The sequence below is a fragment of the Marmota flaviventris genome, chromosome 9 (genome assembly GCF_047511675.1).
Source record: "Marmota flaviventris isolate mMarFla1 chromosome 9, mMarFla1.hap1, whole genome shotgun sequence".
In the NCBI taxonomy this organism is placed as follows: Eukaryota; Metazoa; Chordata; class Mammalia; order Rodentia; family Sciuridae; genus Marmota; species Marmota flaviventris.
The window spans coordinates 62,365,089-62,385,507 of NC_092506.1; the positions used below are offsets into that span (position 1 = coordinate 62,365,089).

The window sequence follows — 20,419 nt, forward strand, 5'->3', positions numbered from 1 at the left end:
GGGGAACTGAATGGCTGTCAGGCTTTCTTTCTGTAGTTATAGCACAAATGAATTCCTAGCACCCCATTCAAATCACCAACCCAAGAAACACTTGTGCATGAATACAAACATCAAAATGATTATATTCAAATAAAGTGGGAACAATGACCTCAGATCTGAGTAAAAACAATAACTTAAAAGCATGGTTAGAATTTCAGACAATCAGATAAACAGTTTAAAGGAGGTGATTTCCCCTTCCTTTCCTATTATTAACTCAACACAGCATAAAAATAATTTATTTCTATAAAATACCCTTATTCCCAAGCAAATGAACTGGAGCTGGCCCTAAGATTTCCTCAGTTACATGTGATGCATACAAACTACACACCCCTCCCCAGGCTCCAATCTTTAAGGCAAAAATGGCCTATCCTATTCCATAGAGGTGGGCTCAGGTCAGCAGTCAGCAGGAGGACACTAGGAGGAGTTTCTCCATTGAAGATGCCTGCTTGGGTCCCTTGGTCAAAAGATGAGTGGGCTACTCAGGTGCTGGAATCCGTTTTGTTTCTAGTCTTCGCTTCACCACAGAGGAAGAAATTGGAGTACTAGAAGGTGGACGCTGGGCTGGTTTGGAACACTCCTCCAGAATAAGTCCACGGACTAGGCTGGTGGTAGTTTCAGAGCTGAGCCAGCCCCAGGGGAAACAGACCTGGTACCTCTTGCAAAGTGGATAAGGCTGAGGGAGGGTGGCAGGTGGCTCCTTCCCTTCATCACTCAGGCTGCATCAGTCTTTCTGGGAGAACTGGGAAGAGAATATCCGAGCAATCCTGCGAGTTTCTTCCTCAGGCAGGTTGGGAGGGATTGAGTTAGGTCTGGGGCGACAAGGCCTCTGGGAGAGGGCTCCCCTGGTGGCTTCACTCTTGTCCTGGAGAGGAAAAAGCCAGCTAAGTTAGCACTGAGGACATGACTTTGGTTCCTAATGTTTTGGTCCTTTGGCTAACACTTAGGTAAAGCTGACTGGTTTACAAAGCCCTTTACACACACCTTGTTTAATCCTCACCTCAGCCCTATGAGGCAGGCCCATCATTCTCCCTGAGTCATTAATGATGAAATCACAGTGCAGAGGAATCCTACTGCTCTGAGTAGCACGGCTGAGTTGAGGAACCTGGCTCAGACTCTTCTGTATCTCTGGGGAAGGAGGGGGCTATCCTCTCTAGAAGAGGTTTGAAGATTCATCCCCCTTCTTTTGCTGCAAGATTCTAGATAAGTCATAGCCTGGAGTTGGGACTGTCCCACGAGTGACCCTGGGACTACACCCAGCTCCCGTGGAGATGTTGGTGAATAATACATTCTTTGTTTGGCCCTTTGAGTTCCTGGAGCTGCCAGGTACCATGAAGCACATACCTACTCGTTCTGGGCATCACTTGTTCTGCTTTTGAGTGCTTGCCTGGGTAATGGCACTGTGGTCCTCTGAACTCCTCTCTGACTCACTCATTTATTCATTCAACCTTCCCCGTCCCACTTCTCTTCTATTCTCTGTCAGGTTCCTGTGCTAAAGGTGCTCAAAGCTATACAGCAAAGCCACCTGAGAGCACTGAGAGCAGGGTCCTGGGGAAGAGGTGAAGGCCAGTTTGGGAAGAGGCAGTGCTAAAAGGAGTTGGGAGCAGCCCCTCAGGCTAATCTGGCTGACTTTATAGCATGCAGCATGCCCTATGGATAGATCTCTTCCCTGTCCCAAATCCCATGCGCTAAGGTCTTCCCAAGCTGCTAGATCACTGAGAGCACACTGCATTCTCCCCAGGCACTGAGTCAGCAGCTTGAGACCCTTGAGATTACAACCACCCCTTCCCCACCTTCTGCTAATAGGAAACTGAGGCCTAGCTAGAGTTGCTTCCAGGACCAGTAACATTCAGTAATCCTTTTTCCATTTATCCTTTTTAATGTCAATTGTGAAAGGGAGACAGAAATGAACAGAAGTCATTTCCTGCCTCCAGAGCTCAGAGTTAATTAAACTCTAGGAGACACAGAGATCCACCAAAGAATTAGGATAGCAGCCAGAACGATATAAAGGGAGTCTATTGCTCTGTTTGTATGCACTTCCTTAGTGGTTAGAATTCTGGACTGGCAGGAGCCCTCAAGGTTACCTGTCCCTTTTTATGGGTGGAAAACTGACCTTCAAGCTGGTAGCTTGGCAGCTGCTAGGCCAGTGAATGGGTAGGACCAAGCTGTGGTGACCAGAGACTTACAGCGGGTGGGGAGGAGGCTGCCTCTTGCAGCAAACATCTCATTCTTTCTAGAACCAGTGGAGGTTGTTCTACCATGCACCAGGTCTTTGGTTAAACCAGACCCTCTCAGGGTCTCCACAGAACTGTGTGTTTCTGTACACTCCTCCACTCCCCAGATCCAAAGTGAGTGTTTCCTGATCTATTTGGGTCATCAGCTATTCCTTATGCTCTATTTCTTTCTCTGCCACAGCAAAAGGGAGCTTGGGAGATGTTTATGAGGTAGATGAGAAAAGACCTAAAATCTTGGTCCTCTATCTCAAATCCTAAAATCAGACCTTATTTCCCCATCTGCCAGAATAGAAGCATTCTCCATTTTGGAGAGACTTAGATGGGTCTTTCTTTCTATGGCTCCAAGGGTCAACTATCTCAGTTCATGCATAAGAGACCTCTGTTGGTGATTCATCAAGCCTTTCAGGAGCCTCAGATCAACTCAATCTGGTCAATGCTTATGGGCAATTGGCAGCCATGGTTCCTGTCCTCATGGACAGGAAAGCTAGAGGGGAGACAGATATAGACCTACCCAACAGTCAAAGAGATGAGGCTAAAGCTTAGAGCACTTAGAAAGGAGTGATTAATAAGGTCCATGGAGGCTTTACATAGAGCTGGCATCAAAGACAGATGGGGTTTCAAAAGAGCTGGGGTGGGCATGAGCTCACAGGGGAGAGCATGAGTGCAGCCTACAGCTGCTGGCTAGGCCTCATCTGCCCTGGGGCTGAATCCAGTGTGGCTGATTCAGCCAACCTTCCAGCTCCCACACCTAACTCAGTGACCTAGAGGGCCTTATCTCCACTGCCCAGGCCCGGGTACAAGACAGGGACAGGACTTGGCTTTGTGTACAGGGCAGGGCAAGGGTGTGGAAAGATGGAACACACATTCATCCACGTTTGGCTTTTGTTGACCTTAAAAGGGTTAAAAACATCTTCATTAGTAGTAAAGGATCCTTCATCAGGGTTGCTAACCAAAAACATAAACCCTGGAGGAATTGGGCATAAGGGAAGCTGCTCAGAGCAGGGATGCCCCCAAATGTACTAACTGTTCCTCTGAAATACTCCTACACTACTCCTGGAAGTGGGGGTCACAAGAAAATGGTCAGTACAGTGTGTGCTTTGCAGGAGCCATCAGCCTTCCCAGGGAGGCAGGACTGTCAGAGCTGCAGGGGCTACAGGCCCTTGAAGTCTAGACAGTGGGTGTCATACTTGGGGTCAAATGTCTGGAAGGCATTTTTTAAAAAAATTTTTCTAGTTTTGATAGACCTTATTTCATTTATTTATATGTGGTGCTGAGAATCTAACCCAGTGCCTCACACATGCCAGGCAAGTGTGCTGTTGCTGAGCCACAGACACAACCTCTCTGGAAGGCATTTTGAAAGAGTAACTTGCAAGAGGTTTCTCAGGAGACCTGATAGGTATGCGTGTGCCTGTGTGTGTGTGTGTGTGTGTGTGTGTGTGTGAGAGAGAGAGAGAGAGAGAGAGAGAGAGAGAGACACCACTCTCCCAGGCTGGAGGCCAAAACTGGCTTCACCATGGTCTGAATGGGCCTCTAGTCAAGATGTCTAGAGCTCTCAAGAGTGCCCTATGAAATATACCAGCTTGTTCATTAAACCTCTCTCTTTCAGGGATCTGCTCTCTCTGGGCACTTGGACACCAGTCATGAACATGATAGGCCTTCCCAGCAACAGGTTCTTAAAGGAGCCCTCAATGCCAAAGGTGGAGCTCTGCTGGGGAGAAAAGAAAGCATGCAGAAGAAATAAGGTGTGGTGGGCTGGGATTGTGGCTCAGCGGTAGAGCATTGGCCTAGCACAGGTGGGACCTGGGTTCGATCCTCAGTACCATATACAAATAAAGGCATTGTGTTGTGTCCATCTATACCTAAAAAAATAAATGTTTAAAAAAAAAAAAAGAAATAAGGTGTGGTGATGGAAGGCAAATGTGAGGTTTCCCAGGGCTTGCCAAACCAAGAAGCTAACACTGGCTCTATCAATTCTTCTCCAAGAGGAAAATTACTTTCTCTCTAGGTCTGGATTCCTTCTCTGAAAGTGGGGAGCAGAATGAGCAGATAATGTAGGAGGTGAGCTACCAAGCACACTTATTCTGGCTCACAGCTCCCTCTTTTTCCAGATCCTGGCGATGTAGCCCTTGCTCTAAAAGTTCTCCTCTTGGGTCTGAAATATGCTCAGATCCCAGCCACTGTGTTCTGGTTTCCCTCACTGCATCCCTAGGCGGATCCCTGTGAATAGGCCACATGCTCCCAGGATGTGGTGGGTGCAGGTGTCCCCATTGACCTCTGCTTCAAGACATCCTGGGGCCTTTATCACAGGGGAGACAGTGGGAAGGAGTGGAAGGAATATTGCTCTGTGACCCAGTCCAAGTTGCTTAAGACCAAGACACCTTCTGTTTCTGGATCTCAGTGTCTTCATTGCTAAATGGAGCTAAGAACCTCTGTCTGGTCTCCCTACCCAGACAGACAGGTCTGAGCTTAAGTAAAATTTAGATTTAACCAAGGATCAGACCAGGTGCAACAGTTTGCAAAAAACAGGGGATACACTGGAGCTAGAGCTGACACCAGCTGCAGACACCAGAGCAAAACAAAGTCTTGTTTTCTCATCTCAGGCAGGAGCTAGGCCCAAAAAGTCCTGAGTAGGGTACTAGGGCACAGCATTCCCCCAAGGCATGCTCAATGCTAGGCCAGCAGGGGAGGGGGGGTGTCTCCCCACTCCACTGCCTTCCCTGTTTCTCCCCTGCAGCGAGCCTCTGGCTTGGGATTAGGGTTGAAGTTTGTTGTTTCCCAGAGCACCTCCCTTAAGTGACACAAACACTGACTCAGGAGCTGTAAACAAATCTTTCCAAAGAACTGAAAATAAGCAACTGCCTGGTTCTGGCTGGCTAGGCGGGCCTGCCAGTGGACTGCTGCCTCAGAGACTGGGCAAGGGCTCCATACAGGCGCCTGCCTGACTCAACTTTCACCCCATTGGCCAGCTGCCTCCCCCCCCCCCCCGCCGTGGCTCCCAGAGTGCTCTCCTAAGGCAGTGACTTCCTTAGTGCTAAAAGTCAGCAGCAAACTTAGCAGCCACAACTAGGAGCAGTGGGGGAGGTGGGGCCAAGACATCTTGACTAGAGGCCCACCCCTAAGAGGCAGATAGATCCTAATCTGACCCACCAGGCCCAGCTGCAGCATGGCTGGTCTGCTCTGGGCTTTCTCTCCAGTCCTGTGTTAAGAGCTAATGGGACTCTCACTACCTAAATGCTTCCTCTGTGCTTCATCAATACCTCATGCCTCCTGTCCTTGCTCTGAGAAGCCTTCCCTGACAGTCCCATGAGCAATGGCCACTTCACACAGCTTAGGGTGACCCCTGCACTGGGACCTCAGGCTACACAAAAGGCCTGAGTAGAGGAAGACTCCTCAGTCTTTTGAACCTATGCCCTGTCAGGAAGAGGGTACAAAAGCCCAGATTCTGGAGAGAAAGGGTTAAAGTTATACTCCTAGAAGAGCTCCTGGCTCCTCCCAGACTCTGGCCTCCTAGGAGTTCTGGGCAACTTGAGCTGAGCACCTACCCACAAGCCCATGGGCCCCTTCCTGGCAGGTATCTGCCAACTTGCAGTCTGTGGCTAGTTCTGGCTGCTTCCCCTGACTTCTGTACACACTTGGCCAGGCTGTTCATCTCTCTTTAAAATGCTTTGTATGGCCTTTATCAGAAACTCTTTGACCTTTAGGTCTTCTCTGGGGCTCTGTAGAGGGCTAGGGACTTAGTGGCTCAAAGAAATGAGGCAACAGATCGGACCTCCTACATGCTTCCTCCACTTCCCTGAACTGCAGGCTAAAGAGAGGACCCCGGGCTCAGGAGGTTCCCTCACACCCAATCCCTACCAGTGTGACCTAGTGACTTTGTGGAGAGCTATTTTTCCCTACCAGGACCATGCATTTTTCAGCTGTCTCTGGGTTTACGGAAGAGAAACTAAGGGACAGTAAAATTCTTTGGGCTCTGGGGAGAAAAGAAGTAGCCCCAAAGTCTAAAGACTCATAAACAGACGGGCAGAGACTGCTGAGGGCAGGGCTCTACCCCCCTGGGTGGGCTGTGTGTTATCTGGGGCTTCTACTTCAGGGTTGGCACTGAGCACAGTCAAGTGCTATAGACCAAGAAACTGCTCTCCATACTTTTGGGGCTGACTTGTAGGGCCTCCATTCCCAGAACCCACCTCTGCCTCTGAGCTTTGGATCATATCCCTATTTCTTATTACTTCTCTTCTACCATTACTCACCTCCCCCTCCAAACACACCAGAATGTAACAGAAGAACAGGGAAGATGTCTGGATAATAATGTTAATAAAAATAAGAGCCTAACACTCAGATGGTACTTACTGTGTTATGTGCCAAGAAGTTTCTAAATACATTGCTTTTCTTAGTTAATCCCTAGCCAATCCTAGAAGGCAGGTTCTATTATGCATACTTTTCAGAAAAAGAAGTACAGGAGTTAGGTAACCTCCCCAGGTTTGTGGCTCATAAGTGGCAAGGCTAGGTTTTAAACTTGGGCACTCCTAATCATTATATGAGACCACCTAGTAGGAAAGAGGGCCTCAAATCAACTTTTTTTTTTAAAATATTGTTTTAGTTGTTGATAGGCCTTTATTTTATTTATTTATATGTGGTGCTGAGAATCGAACCCAGTGCCTCACACTTGCCAGGCAACTGCGCTACAGCTGAGCCACAACCCCAGCCCTCAAATCAACTCTTTGATGTCCACCCCTCCCCCCAGACCAGAGAGGCTCATTGCCCAAGACCTCAGACAGCCAGCAGCAGAACTAGGGCAGAAACCCATTTACTGACTCTCAGCTCGCCCACTGGCTAGAGCACCTGGAGATGTCTGAACATTGTGGTCTAGATGAGTGGAGGTGACAATGCCAGAGTGGGAGCGGGTGGGTAACTCAAGGCCTTCAGGGTACACTCAGGCCTGGCCTTATCTCCTGCCTCCTACACTCACTCCTCATGAATGACAGCGTTTGGCCCTTGTGCCTGGTGAAACCAGGGCAGAGCCAGGGCTCTACACAGCAAGGTACAGAACAAGCCAGGGCTCGCCTCGTGGGAAGGAATCATCATGCAGACAGGGCGGGAGGCCAAGGCTCACATGACAGGTTGCTTCTGATTCCTACCCTATCCTGCCAGTTTCACTGCAGGGCCCTCTGTCCCCACCTCCTCCAGCACATGTTGTTAGTATCTCTCAGCTCCAAAATTCTGTTGAGTATCTAAGGTTTCTTCTCTCCAGTCCATAGCCTGTAAAGCCTTTTCTTCATCTTTGCTGAATTCTATCCACACCACCCCATCTAGCTCGGTCTTCCTTTCCCTAAACTAATTCCCCTTTGCTTTGTTAAAGTGCTAATATGGGCAAATGCTATTTGAGAAAGTTCATGAATGGCTTGGGGATCAGTCCCTCTCAAAGAACTTGGAGCTCATTGAAGGCAGAGTCCATAGCACCTGCTCTAGCTCTTTTTTTGGATGAGGGTCGTGGGAATTGAACTCGGGGTACTCGACCACTGAGCCACCTCCCCAGCCCTATTTTGTATTTAGATACAGGGTCTCACTGAGTTGCTTAGCACCTCACTTTTGCTGAGGCTGGCTTTGAACTCTCAATCCTCCTGCCTTAGCCTCCTGAGCAGCTGGGATTATAGACGTGCACCACTGCACCCGGCTGCTCTAGCTCTTTAACATGTCAGGATTTGGTAGGAGTTGATGGTGCTTAGAAAGCTGGCTTCCCTGGGGAACTGTGGGCTCCTGAGAGGAGGAGCCATAGTTCTCTTCTGTTTTCACTCATACTTAGCTAGGAGTAAGGTAAGGTATAGTCCAAGTTGAAAGTCTAAACTAACTTCCTACTCTCTGACCTGCCTGACCTCAAGCTTAGTTCTGGGCTTCACTGAGGGAAAGTTATTGGAGTGTAGAGAAGTCACATGATTTATTCAATCTCTTACAAAGCTCACAAGATGCTGAATGGGGATAGGTTGCCTGGGGCAGGGCAGAGGCACAAGCAAGAGATTATGATGATGATGGTTTGGACCATGGTGGTAATGCTGGTAATGGTGAGAAATGGTTAGGTTTGGATATATCTTATAAAGGCAGAGCTGCCAGATTTCCTGGTTATTTGAAAACAGAGCTAAAAGGAAGGATTTCAAGAGTTTTGACCTTAATAACTAAACCTGAAGGATAGAGTGTCCATTAACTGAGAAAGGTAAAACTGAGGTAGGAACAGACTTGGACATAAAATCTGAAGTTCAACTTTAGACATGTTTAACTTGAGACATTTATTAGATATGTTAGTCAGCTTTCTATTGCTGTGGCAAAATATCTGAGATAAACAGCTTAAATGGAGAAAAAATTCATTTTCGATCATGGTTGCAGAGTTTTTGGTCCATGGTCGCTTTGCTTTTGGGTCTGTGGTGAGGTAGTACATTATGGTGGAACAGCATAATGGTGGAACCAAGCTGCTCATCTCGTGGCAGCCAGGAAGCAAGACAAAGACTAAGGGGCAGGGGTCCCTATGACCCCTTCAAGGACATGCCCCAATAACCTTCCACTAGACCCACTTTCTAAAGATTCCACCACCTTCCAACAGTGCCACAGGTGGGCGATCAAGCCTTTAACACGAATTATTGAAGGATAGTTCAGATCCAAACAATAACAACATCCCCAAGAGGAGGTGATGAGTAGGCAGGTGGGCATATAAACCTAGAGTCTGGCATTCTGGCATTGGGAGTCTTCAGCAAAACAGAGGGGAATGAGAGCCTTCAGACTGGATGGGTTACCTATCCAGTAAATAATTAAGTCTGAAGATGACATACTGGGCTACATCAATGTTTATAGCAGCTCAATTCACAATAGCTAAGCTATGGAACCAATCTAGGTGCCCTTCAACAGACGAATGGATAAAGAAAATGTGCTATATATACACAATGGAATATTACTCAGCCATAAAGAAAAATGAAATTATGGCATTTGTCAGTAAATGGATGGACTGGAGACTGCCATGTGAAATGAAATAGGCGAATCCCCCAAAACCAAAGGCTGAAATGTTCTCTCTGAGATGCAGATACATACTAAGGGGACAAGGGGCTGGGATGAGAGCAGGAGAATAGAAGTACTTTGGATTAGACAAAGGGGAATGAAGGGAAGGGAGAGGGATGGGAATAGGAAAGACAGTGAAATGAGCTGACATAACTTTTCTATGTTCATATATGAATATACAACCAGTAACTCCACATCATGCACAGCCACAAAAATGGGAAGTTATATTTCATGTATGTATAATAAGTCAAAATACATTCTACTGTTATGTATAACTAAAAAGAATAATAAATAAAAAAACTAAGTTAAAACCCAACATTGTGGATACCCCTATATTATGAAATAGAGGAAATGGGGGGCCCATCAAAGGAGGCTAAGCAGGAGCAGCCAGCTGGGGAGAAGGAGAACCAAGGAATGATGCCTCAAAAACAAGTAAAGAAAGAGAATACAGTGGAGACAGTCTCCATGCGCTTCTAAGAAGTCAAAAAAATTAGGTATGAGATTTGGTAATTGGGTTAGAAATATGGAGTTTAAAAAAAAATTTTTTTTTTGACAATCTTAACAAGTGTCACCCTCCTTTCTTTCCCAGTGGTAAAATATGTGAAGAGTGGGAATTCACTTGGCTAGTGATAGAAAAGTGTAGGTCTAGTTAGAAATAGTCACAGAGGAGATGGTTGGGGCTGGGTGGGGAATGCTGAGAAGTGAGTGGATTGATTCTTAGGGACAGAATTAACAGGCCTTGGTAATGAACTGGATGAGGGTCATGAAATATAAAGGAGGAATGAAAGATGATAACTATGCTTCCTGAGGAGTAACTGCATGGATCATGGCTGAATTTTCTGTGATGAGGAAGCTGGTGGTAATGGAGTATGCAAAGGAAGATATGAAATTCAAGTTTTGGACATGATGAACTGTTTGTACCACATCAGAGACAGGACATGCCAGGTGTGGTAGTGTATGCCTGTAATCCCTTGGAAGGCTTGGAAGGCTGAGGCAGGAGGATCGTGAGTTCAAAGCCAGCCTTAGCAACTTAGGGAGGCCCCAAGCAACTTAGCAAGATCCTGTCTCTAAATAAAATATTTTTTAAAAATGGGGGGTGCTGTGGATGTGAGAATCAATTACCAGTAGGTAACTATGTGGTTAAGCGTGCTCCACGGTTCAATCCCTAGTGCCAAAAAAACCCCCAAACAGGGGCTGGGGATGTAGCTCAAGTGGTAGCGCGCTTGCCTAGCGTGCGTGAGGCACTGGGTTTGATTCTCAGCACCACATAAATGTGAAATAAAGATACTGTGTCCACCTAAAAACTAAATAAATATTAAAAAAAACCCAAACAACAACAACAATAACAACAGACACAAGACATTTAGGATGCAGTTGGATCTATTTGTGTCTGCAGCATGGGAAAGAAGCCCAGACCAAAGATAAGGATTTGAACTTTAAATAATAACTGAAGTAATCAGAGTGGCTGAGATGTTCCCAAAAGAGAAGAAAATCTTTAAGAGCAGAAGACATAGTCTGAGGAACACAACATGTAAAGTACATTAGCACTGTTCTCGTCTTCTCCTTGCTCTTCCCTTTAGTGAGCTGATAAGACTAGTTTGCCTATAAGCAGCTAAGCCAACAGAATCAGAAATAACTTTAAATAAAACCAAGAAGTGTCTTGGTAAAGAATCACTTCACTGCAAAAGGGATAAGAAAGTAAAAGCAGCAAAATCAAGTGACTCATGAGAGTGAGCCTGGGCAGCTGGAGGGCTGTGCAGCAGGTCTAACCAGCCATCCATCTCTCCCTTTCCTTCCTGAAGAGGAGACAGCAGGGGGATGAGGCAGTGAGGAGATGGGAGGGTTAAGGCTGGCCTCAGTACCCTACCTGAGCACCACTTTCTATTCTACAGCACCACCTGGCAAGGCATGATCCCCCCAACTGACAGATGAAGCAGCAGACTCCAAAATTTTGGAAAACCTGGCTGATGTCACACAGATCCCTTACAGATCCCTACACTGTGGTGGGAAAGACGAGGGAGAAAACTGTTTCACAAATTCTTGCAGTGGAGACTGTCTGGGAGGTTCCTGGGCTCAGGTGCGTCATTTGAAGGTGGAGTGTAGGATTAGGTCTTCCCCAGATCTTTTGGGGAAAAACCAGAGCAATTGATAATAAACGACAGAAGTGGAATGAATGACAGTTCTAAAATGTTAAAAGACACAACAGAATCCAAATTGAAATCTATATTCAATGGGGGAAAATATCTTTAAAAAATGAAGGCAAATAAAGATATTCCAGACAATGGAAGCTGAGAGAATCAATTACCAGTAGGTAACCATGTGAAATTCTAACAGAAGCTTTTCAGGCTAAAGGGAAAGGGTCCCAGATATAAATCAGGATGCAAAGATTGAATGAAGAATACTAGAAACAGCAAATATGTGAGTAAATATAAAAGACTATTTTTTGTCTTAAATTCTTCCAAGTAAGGCCATTTTTAAGACTTTCAGAGACTCCAAACTCAGAAGATTACAGTGTCCCTGCACAAATATAATAATTCAGAATTAAATCTAAAATAAATCATAAGGATAAGGAAGTCAATCAAAGCTCTGACTTATCCCACAGTCACTATTTTTGGTACTTAAAAAATTTAATTCTTAAAAATATTTTCTCTTGGGCTGTGGATGTGGCTCAAGCGGTAATGCGCTCGCCTGGCATGCGCGGGGCGCTGGGTTTGATCCTCAGCACCACATAAAAATAAATAAAGATGTTGTGTCCACCGAAAACTGAAAAATAAATATTAAAAAAAATTCTCTCTTTCTCTTCTCTCTCTTTCTCTTAAAAAATTTTTTTTTTTCTCTTACTTTCTGGTCTCTACTTGCTAGCATCAAATTAAACAACAGAGAGAGCACCAAAGAACTATGATATTTATCTGGGAATATGCAAGAGCACTGCAGTGCAGAGCAGGTGTGCCACAGAACCCAGGGGATGAGGGAGAGGGAAACTAAAAGGCAAGATGAGGACGACATATGTTATTTTGAAAAAAACAATCCTTGGCCACAAGGATTAATACCAAGGGTGTTTAAGGATCAATAACAAGGGTGACTGGCACCATAGTTGAATAAACAGTTGTTGGACAGATGTCCTTGCAGAGGCTTTATGCAAGGTAGTGGTTCCAATATAATCTTTTATGACAGTGTTTATCAAAGATCCCCTCCTTTACACCTCCCAGCTTTACTATTGTTACTATTATTAGGGTTTGACCCAGAAATTCCCATTTCGATTCTGACAACTTTCAAACTAGTGTCTACAGCATACACTCAGTTTGACTCCTAGATTATTTGGCAACACCTGTCAGCCAGCCAAGAGCATATGATTCTCAGAAAATCTATTATAACAAATGCATGTAGTGAGAGACACTCATCACCAGCAAGCATGATCAGCCTCCTGGGATTTCCTGGGTGGGGGGTCTTTCAGTTTGAAATTGGGACAGCTCTGGGAAAACTGTGGTGATACTGGTTATTCTAATCAGGACCTACAATAAGGTCTCAGGGAGAGAAGTGGCTCTGAGAGCAGCAAGCAGTGGAGTTTTACTCTGGGCAAGGAAAAAAAATGGATTAAGAAATGCATGGCCCTGGGTTCAATCCCCAGCACCACGGGGGGTGGGGGGGGGAAGGAGTACATAGTACATGAGGCTTATCTTCTCAAAACTTGACTTGCCATTTATTTGAAAGGAAACATTTCATCTCTCTCTCACATCTTATGTCTTATGTTAAAAAGACTATCATAGGTGTGGTGGCACATGTCTGTAATCCCAGTGACTTTGGAGGCTGTGAGACCTTGTCTCAAAATAAAAAAAATAAAGTGCTGGGGATATAGCTTGGTAGTAGAGTGCCCTTGGGTTCAATCCCCAGTTATCCTTTTTCCCAAAGACTAAGATCATACGTCCCCTGGGAGTAGGCACATCATAAAGGCACAAACACAAAGGCAGGTATAGCAGTTCTGCTTGGCAGGTGAGAGATGATTGCTCTACTGGAACACAGACCTCCATTCCTGTGGCACATGCCTTATTGCCACTTCACCCACTTGGCTAGAAGGGTAAGAGAGACAGGGAATTAAATGTGTCTACTTAATTCCTGTCATCATCCTATTAGCTACTCATGATTACTTTGATGTTGTTTTAGAGACTTAGAAAGGAAGAAGATGAGCTGGTGACCATAAACCAAGGTAGGAATAAAGACCACAAAAGTGCAGAGCTTCCTGGGCAGGGACTGGCATCTCTGTTCCCCTAGGAAAGGATTTACAATACTGACAAAAACTGAAATGTATGTGGGAACTAGAGTGATCTATGTGCCAAACAAACAATGGTGTTGGGAAGGTTGGAGGACAGAGGGGGAAGGAAACTAGTAAAAGGATCAGATAGTAAATGGCTTCTCTTCTGAATCATAATGGCTCAGGACACTTCTGAACTGATCCCATCTTTTATCTGTTGTGGCTTCTGGGAAAACATATAACATATCTAAATGTTAACTATTTATTTTGAGATTTATTTAAAAGAAGGCATTTTTGGCTAAAAAAAAATACATCAAGTATCATGATTTTCAAGTGGTGTAAAAGAGCAGAGTCTGGCAAGTGACTTAGTGTTTGTTCATCTTAATTTCTTTATAAAACATAAAGTAGAAATAATAATGCCTGGCAGGTTATAGGAAGCTCTGAGTCTCAGTTTCCTTATCTTCTAAATAAGGAATAGTCATATCTCATTGGGTTGTTATGAGACTTAAATGAGTTTGAACATGCAGAGTGCTTAGAATAATGCCCACTTCTACAAAATCTGTAAACTAGAGGTCACTATCACAATGAATAAGCCTGCTTATGTATGTATGTATGTATGTATGTATGTATTTGGGACCAGGGATTGAACCTAGGGACACTTAACCACTCAGCCACATCCACAGCCTTTTAAAACAAATTTTTATTTAGAGATAGGGTCTCATTGAGTTGCTTAGGGCCTTGTGATCCTCCTGCCTCAGCCTTCTGTGATGCTGGGATTACAAGCATGCACCACTGCGCCTGGCCAAGCTTTTGTTTTTTATTTATTTTTTTTTAAATGAGATTTTTTTTAAAAAAATATTTTTTTAATTGGTTGGACACAATACCTTTATTTTATTTATTTATTTTTATGTGGTGCTGAGGATCAAACCCAGCGCTTCACACATGCTAGGAGAGTACTCTGCTACTGAGCCACAACCCCAGCCCCAAGCTAATTTATTAATTATTTATTATTATTTTTTAATCAGGATTTCTTTTTTTTTAATTAGTTATTGATGGACCTTTATTTATTTATATGTGGTGTTGAGACTCAAACCCAGTGCCCCACACATGCTAGGCAAGCACTCTACCACTGAGCCACAACCCCAGCCCACCAAGCTAATTTATTTTTAATACTAGCTTGTATTAATCTCTGAAATTTTATATGTACACACACACACACACACACACACACGTGCCTGGCACACAATACTACTTCATGGCTCCTTTTTCTACTGTCACTACCATCCTACTTTAAAAGTAGGATGCGGTCAGATGGGAAAGAAAATGGATTCTGCATTCAGTTTAAGTCAGATATTCTCCTGTACTTAACACTCTGTGTTTAGAATAAGGCCTCAACTCCTTTCCTGGGCTTACACATCTGGTCCCTTTGATGTCATTATTTCAGCGTCTCTAGCTTTGATCATGTCAAGCTCTTTTCAGCCTTAGGGCTTTTGCATTTACTGTTTTCTCTGCCTGGAATGTCTTCTCCAAGTTCTGTGTAGTAGTCAGGAACACAGATTATGAAACTAGATTGCTTGTGTTTCAATTTTGGCTCCACTACTTACTATCTGGGTGACCAGAAAAGTTACTAACCTCCCTTTGCTTTAGTTATAGGGTCAATAACAGTATGCTTATCAGGCTGCTGAATTAAAAACAATATGAGGTGCTTGGAACAGTGCCTGGTACATGGATTGAGTGTACCACCGTGATGGTCATCCTTCACCTTACCCAGAGCCTCCTTAGATATTCTTAAAGTGGCATCTAGTATGCATAACATTCTATAAATATTTTATTTTTATGATGTGTACTCCATGAAGACAGAGAGTTTATCATATATTTACTGTTATAAACTCACCACCTAGGATAATGCCTGAGGGTACTCAATAAATACCTGTTGAATGATTAGAAAAGAAGTTATTATTATTTTTTTTTGCCACAAAAGTCAGGTGCTTTGCCAAGGCAGAAAAGCAGAGAGCTGGGATTTGTACTAGAGTTCTAATCACCTACCTCAGTTACCTGATGATAGTTTTTGGGGTGTTTTTTAAACAGCAAATGGGTATTTCATTGATATTTCTTTTCTCCTTTCCTCAGGGGACCTCACTCTGGTCCCCTGAGGATGCATTTTTTGTTTACTGTGTCCTCCTACTATCTGCCTTTTCTTAGCTGGAGCTCCCATAGAAATCAGTATGCATTTCTTAGCTGACTCTTGCTTTTATGCTTCTGTGCTGATTTTTTCTCTTCCTGACAATGCCCTGCTCTTATACATCTGCTCTTCGTCATGTTTCCTGAGTTCCTAGCCCACTACTGGGCCCTCAGAACAGGCTCAATGCAAGCATGAGGAGTGACCATGTTGCAGCCTTTCCAGGAAGATGACTCCAGGCAGCTCCACACGCTGTGCACATTTTTAGGGAAGAGAGGATGACTCTACCAGAGAGGGAGATAAGTGGCTGTTCTCTTACCTTGTTTGTTGTGACTGGTGGTGGCAAAGCTGCAGAGTGTGAGAGCAACCGCAGGGAGGCCTCCAACTGCTGGGGAGGCAAAAAGAAGTTGGGCACCACAACAGGCTCTGGGCTGTAATGGTAGTTAAGGAACAAAAATAAACCTTACCACACCAGCATCTCCACTGACCTCAACCATACCAATTCCCCAACTTACTCCTGCCCTGAATCCTTGGCTCAAGTTGTTCCCCCTCACGGAAGACTCTACCCACTCCTAACAAATCATGGTCTACATTTCTTTATGGATCAGTTCAAATGCAGCCTCCTCTAAGAAGCCCTCTCTTAATCTTAGCCCTTCGCAACAGCCAAAACACAGTTAGCAACATAAGAATGTTCAATTACTTACATATGAGATAACTCTCAATTTGTTTCCCTCACTATTCCTCATGTTTCTCAAGGAGCGAGTTATTTCCTTTAGGAAACTTAGTATCTTCTTAGTGCCACATGAAGCTGGTACGTGGCAAGTGAAGAATGACAATTGCTGCTGGCCCACTGGTTTAAAGTTGACCTTTTATCAGTTTTCTCTCATATGTGGTAACTAGAGAGGAAAAAGGAAAAGAAGTATGTGTGTGGATGTGTGTGTGGGACAATCTCATGAAGGGAGCTCAGTAGAGGAAAGGGGCCAGGGGAGGGAAAGAGGAAATACTGGGGAATGATAGTGGCCAAATTAGTTATGTGCATGCACAAATATGTAAAATCAAATCTCGCCATAAAAAAATATGGGAAAAAAGAAAGCTGACCTGTTGGATAGGGGAAGGGGTGGAAGGTGGTTCCAGGGCCATGGACTTGGGCAGGACGGAGGTACTTGGTGTTGAAAGAGGGCCTATTTGCCTCGATATTCTCTACTCACATTCAGAAACAAGGCTGTCCACAATGGTCCATCCAATTTGGAAGTGAACCCTAGTAGGAAGGTTCCATAGCCTGTACTTCTGTCTGTACCCTCTTAAGGTGCTGTGTTGAGACACAAATATTTGTTCTTCAAATATCCGCTGAATCAAAGCACTGATTCAGTTTGGTTCAACTTATAGGATAGTTGAGGAGACGGTAATGTTCCAATTTCTTGTTTCTGTCTAATAAGCTAAGTATGGTTCTGATTCCAATTTTTTTTACCAGACTTTCTATTTTATTGTTGATCTTCCATGTTAGACTCTGAAATCCAAGAGGTTAGAGATGGATCTATCTTTTTCATAGCCATATTCCTGTCATATAGTGCAGTGCCTAGCTGAATGAATGAAATGTATCCAAGTCCAGCTTTGGTTCAAGTTCTCAATTTTTCTGTAGAGAGGTGGGGTGGACTGGAGGTCCTGAAGGGAAAGAACACTTTGACCCAAGCCTTCTCTGGAAGCGCAGATGAGGCAGAGCCTATTCGTTGCTGCTGACTGCAGGGGCTCCAGTAGCTAGACAGCCCACGCTGTGAGGAAGGAGCAGTGTTGTGGGAGGATCAGGGCTGGGTCTGAACACAGAAGCACTCCTCATCCTATTACCCATTGCCTGCTTAGGGTCCTGCACCAACAGGTAAATCCTCCAACTTTTAAGTTCTTTCTCCTCAGTTTATAAAAATATGCAAGTTTTCCACTTAGGAACCAACCCTGTCCTCTTGCCCCCAATCTCGGGTTCCCTTCTAGTTACTACTCAGCTTTGTCACTTATGGTGGACAACTTCAGGTGATTTCACTTTTTGTGCCTCAATTTCTTCATTTTAAAGATAGATATGACAATAGTGCCCTCAGTCTGTGGAGGATTAAGTGAGTTTACACAGGTCAAGTGCTTACAGCAAGGACTCAACATTCTTGTCTCCCCAGCTTATGGGGAAAAGATGCCTGTTCTGGCTGTCTTCCCCACTAGTTCCCTTACCCACGGAAGCCTGGTCTGTTTCCACCACTGCAAGGTCCCCTTGCTCAAGCCAGTGAATGTGTGCCAGGCCCCTCTTCGGACTGAGGGCTGCAACCTGAAGCTTTTACCTTACCTGCCCTGGCTCCCAGCTCTGCTCAGCTCCTGTTTGGCTGTACCTTTGTCTTTATACACTGGTGACCCATGGGGACTCTGTCTCTGTGCATGGCCCTCCTTTTTCATGCTGTTACCCTCATCAGTTTCTGGAGAGGCCCCCCCTGATCCTGTCTGAACTCCAGGGCTGCATCTCTTCCTGAATATCTCACATGCACATGTCCAAAATGGAAATCTATGTCTTTCTCTAAGTAGGTCTCTTTATGTGGTGTTCTCTATCCAGTAAATGACAACATACACCTTGCTTCTTATGACAGAAATCTCTGAGTCATACTTCATGTTTTCCTCCTCATTCCCTGCCCTCTCTCTGTTCCTCTTAAATCTATCCCCGTTCTCTTCTTCATACAGCACTCTATGCTTTAGGTCAGATTCTTTCCATGCCTTGTTATCCCAGATTTCTTGGCTGTTCTCCCTGATCTATAAGGCATTGAGTGACTTTTCCAATATATAAATCTGACCATATCAGACTCTTGCTTAACAATTAACATTTACCAGATACTATGTACCAGGCAAATTAATTTTTGCAAAACCCTGTAAGTACTATTATTTGTCTCCATTTTACAGATGAGGAAACTGTTTTTTTTTGCTTCCAGGATAGAGTTCAAGCACCTCAGCCTGGTCTAAGATCCAGGCTCTGCCTCACCTCTCACTTACCTCTGGGTTTCAGACACAGTAAACTGCTGCCACTGGTCAGGCTTTCACCAGGCTAGGCCTCTGCACACACAAAATGCCCTGGCTTGAACTTTCCCTTGGCTCTGCCTAATAATGCCTATTCATCTTTACTAGCCAGCTCTCATTTCTCTTCTACTAGGATACCTCCAAGCAGAGTTGTGGCAGTTCCCTCCTCTTACTTCCACATCTCACTATAACACTTGGATGAATAAACTCTGTTTACCCAACTGACTCCTACTAGATAATGGGAACTTGAGGTAAGGTCTGATTCAAATTTGTCCTCACTACCTAGCACCAGGCCTGGCAATACTTATTTTGCTAAAGAATGAATGGAGTCAGGTATTGCGAAACACACCTTAATATCTCAGTGACTCAAGAGGCTGAGGCAGAAGGATCAAAAGTTCAAGGTCAGTCTGGACAGCTTAGCAAGACCTTGTCTCAAACAAAACCAAACAAAAACAAAATCAAAACAAAACACAACAACAACAAAAAAAGGACTTGGGATGTGGCTCAGTGATTCAGTACCCCTGGGTCCAATCCCCAGTGCTGGGAAAAAAATAAACAGAGCAAAAGAGAGTTAGGAAGGCCTGAATTCAAGCAGCCTGAGGACCTGGACAAACATAGCAACTCCTCCAATAACCATATCAGGAACACAACTAAACTGTGAGGGCAGAAGTATCAGAAGCCAGGATGAGTGAAGCTGGGAAAAAAACTTAGCAGGAGGTAGTCTGCCCTGAGTCCTCGGGTCCCAGCCACCTCCCATGTTAAATCTTTGAGACTACTCTCCCACCCTTAGATTTTTCTCTAACTGTATTAAGTTACATCTGTGTGATATGTACGAATATCTCTACCCATTTGATTTCCTCAATAATCTTGTGAAACTATGTTAGTACAGTTTAATTAGTATTTACTGATTCTCCTCCCCTGTGCAATGCAAGGTAATGGGAACAGAGAAAAAGAAAAAGTCACTGATTTGGGGAACTCAAAGTTTGGTGGGTAACAGATTACTGCCTCCCTCTTACATGAGAAGAAATAGGCTCAGAAAGGTTAGACCTGAAGTCACACAGGTAATAAAATGCTAGGTTTAGGAGGACTAAATCAGTCCTCTTGACTTCTAGCAAAGACGTTAGTTAATGAAGTGTCCTGCTTCATCTAACTAGCCTGTGATATCCCTTATTTGTTGTAGGACACAAAGGTGACCTGATCTGAACAGCTGGTTAGGTGCAGATGTGAAGGCTGCAGACGGTGCTGAGTGAGTGAGTTTCCTTTCCCTATATCCTGCTGGTCTGTTTCAAAGGAGGGAGGGGGAATGTCAGGTGTTCCCATCAAAGGTGCTATCTATTCTGGGGGCTTACACAAGTCCAACTCAATGGTGCCCACTTCACTTTAGCTCTATTATTTGCTTTTTTTTTTTTAAATTACCTCTTAGGAAAGTCACTAGAACTCTGAGCCTGCTTCCTTACATGTAAGACAGATGACACCTACCCAAAAGAACTGTGAGGCCTGAAATGTCTATAAAGTGACTGGCACATAGTATATGCTCAAACAAACAATGGTAGGCTCTCTTTCCCTTTTTTTTTCTACGTCTTCTACTTCTGTATTTTCCTTCCCCCTGTGCTGGGGATTGAACCAGGGCCTCATGAATGCTAG

General features: G+C 44.5%; 1 protein-coding gene across 5 annotated transcripts in view; it reads right to left on the reverse strand.

Moving 5' to 3' along the window:
• Positions 1 to 102: 102 nt before the first annotated feature.
• Positions 103 to 20,419, reverse strand: part of C2cd3 (C2 domain containing 3 centriole elongation regulator) — a 137,787-nt gene continuing 117,470 nt past the window's right edge. For 4 of the 5 annotated variants that reach the window (XM_071616479.1, XM_071616480.1, XM_027942494.2 and 1 more), the window contains 2 exons: positions 16,056 to 16,167; positions 103 to 901 (listed from right to left, as the gene is read on the reverse strand). In XM_071616479.1, the coding sequence (XP_071472580.1) occupies positions 761 to 901; positions 16,056 to 16,167 (253 nt within the window). In that variant the 3' untranslated portion in view covers positions 103 to 760. Of the gene's footprint in view, positions 902 to 16,055; positions 16,168 to 20,419 lie in introns of those variants that run through there. The other variant, XR_011708572.1, reaches the window with a different exon arrangement.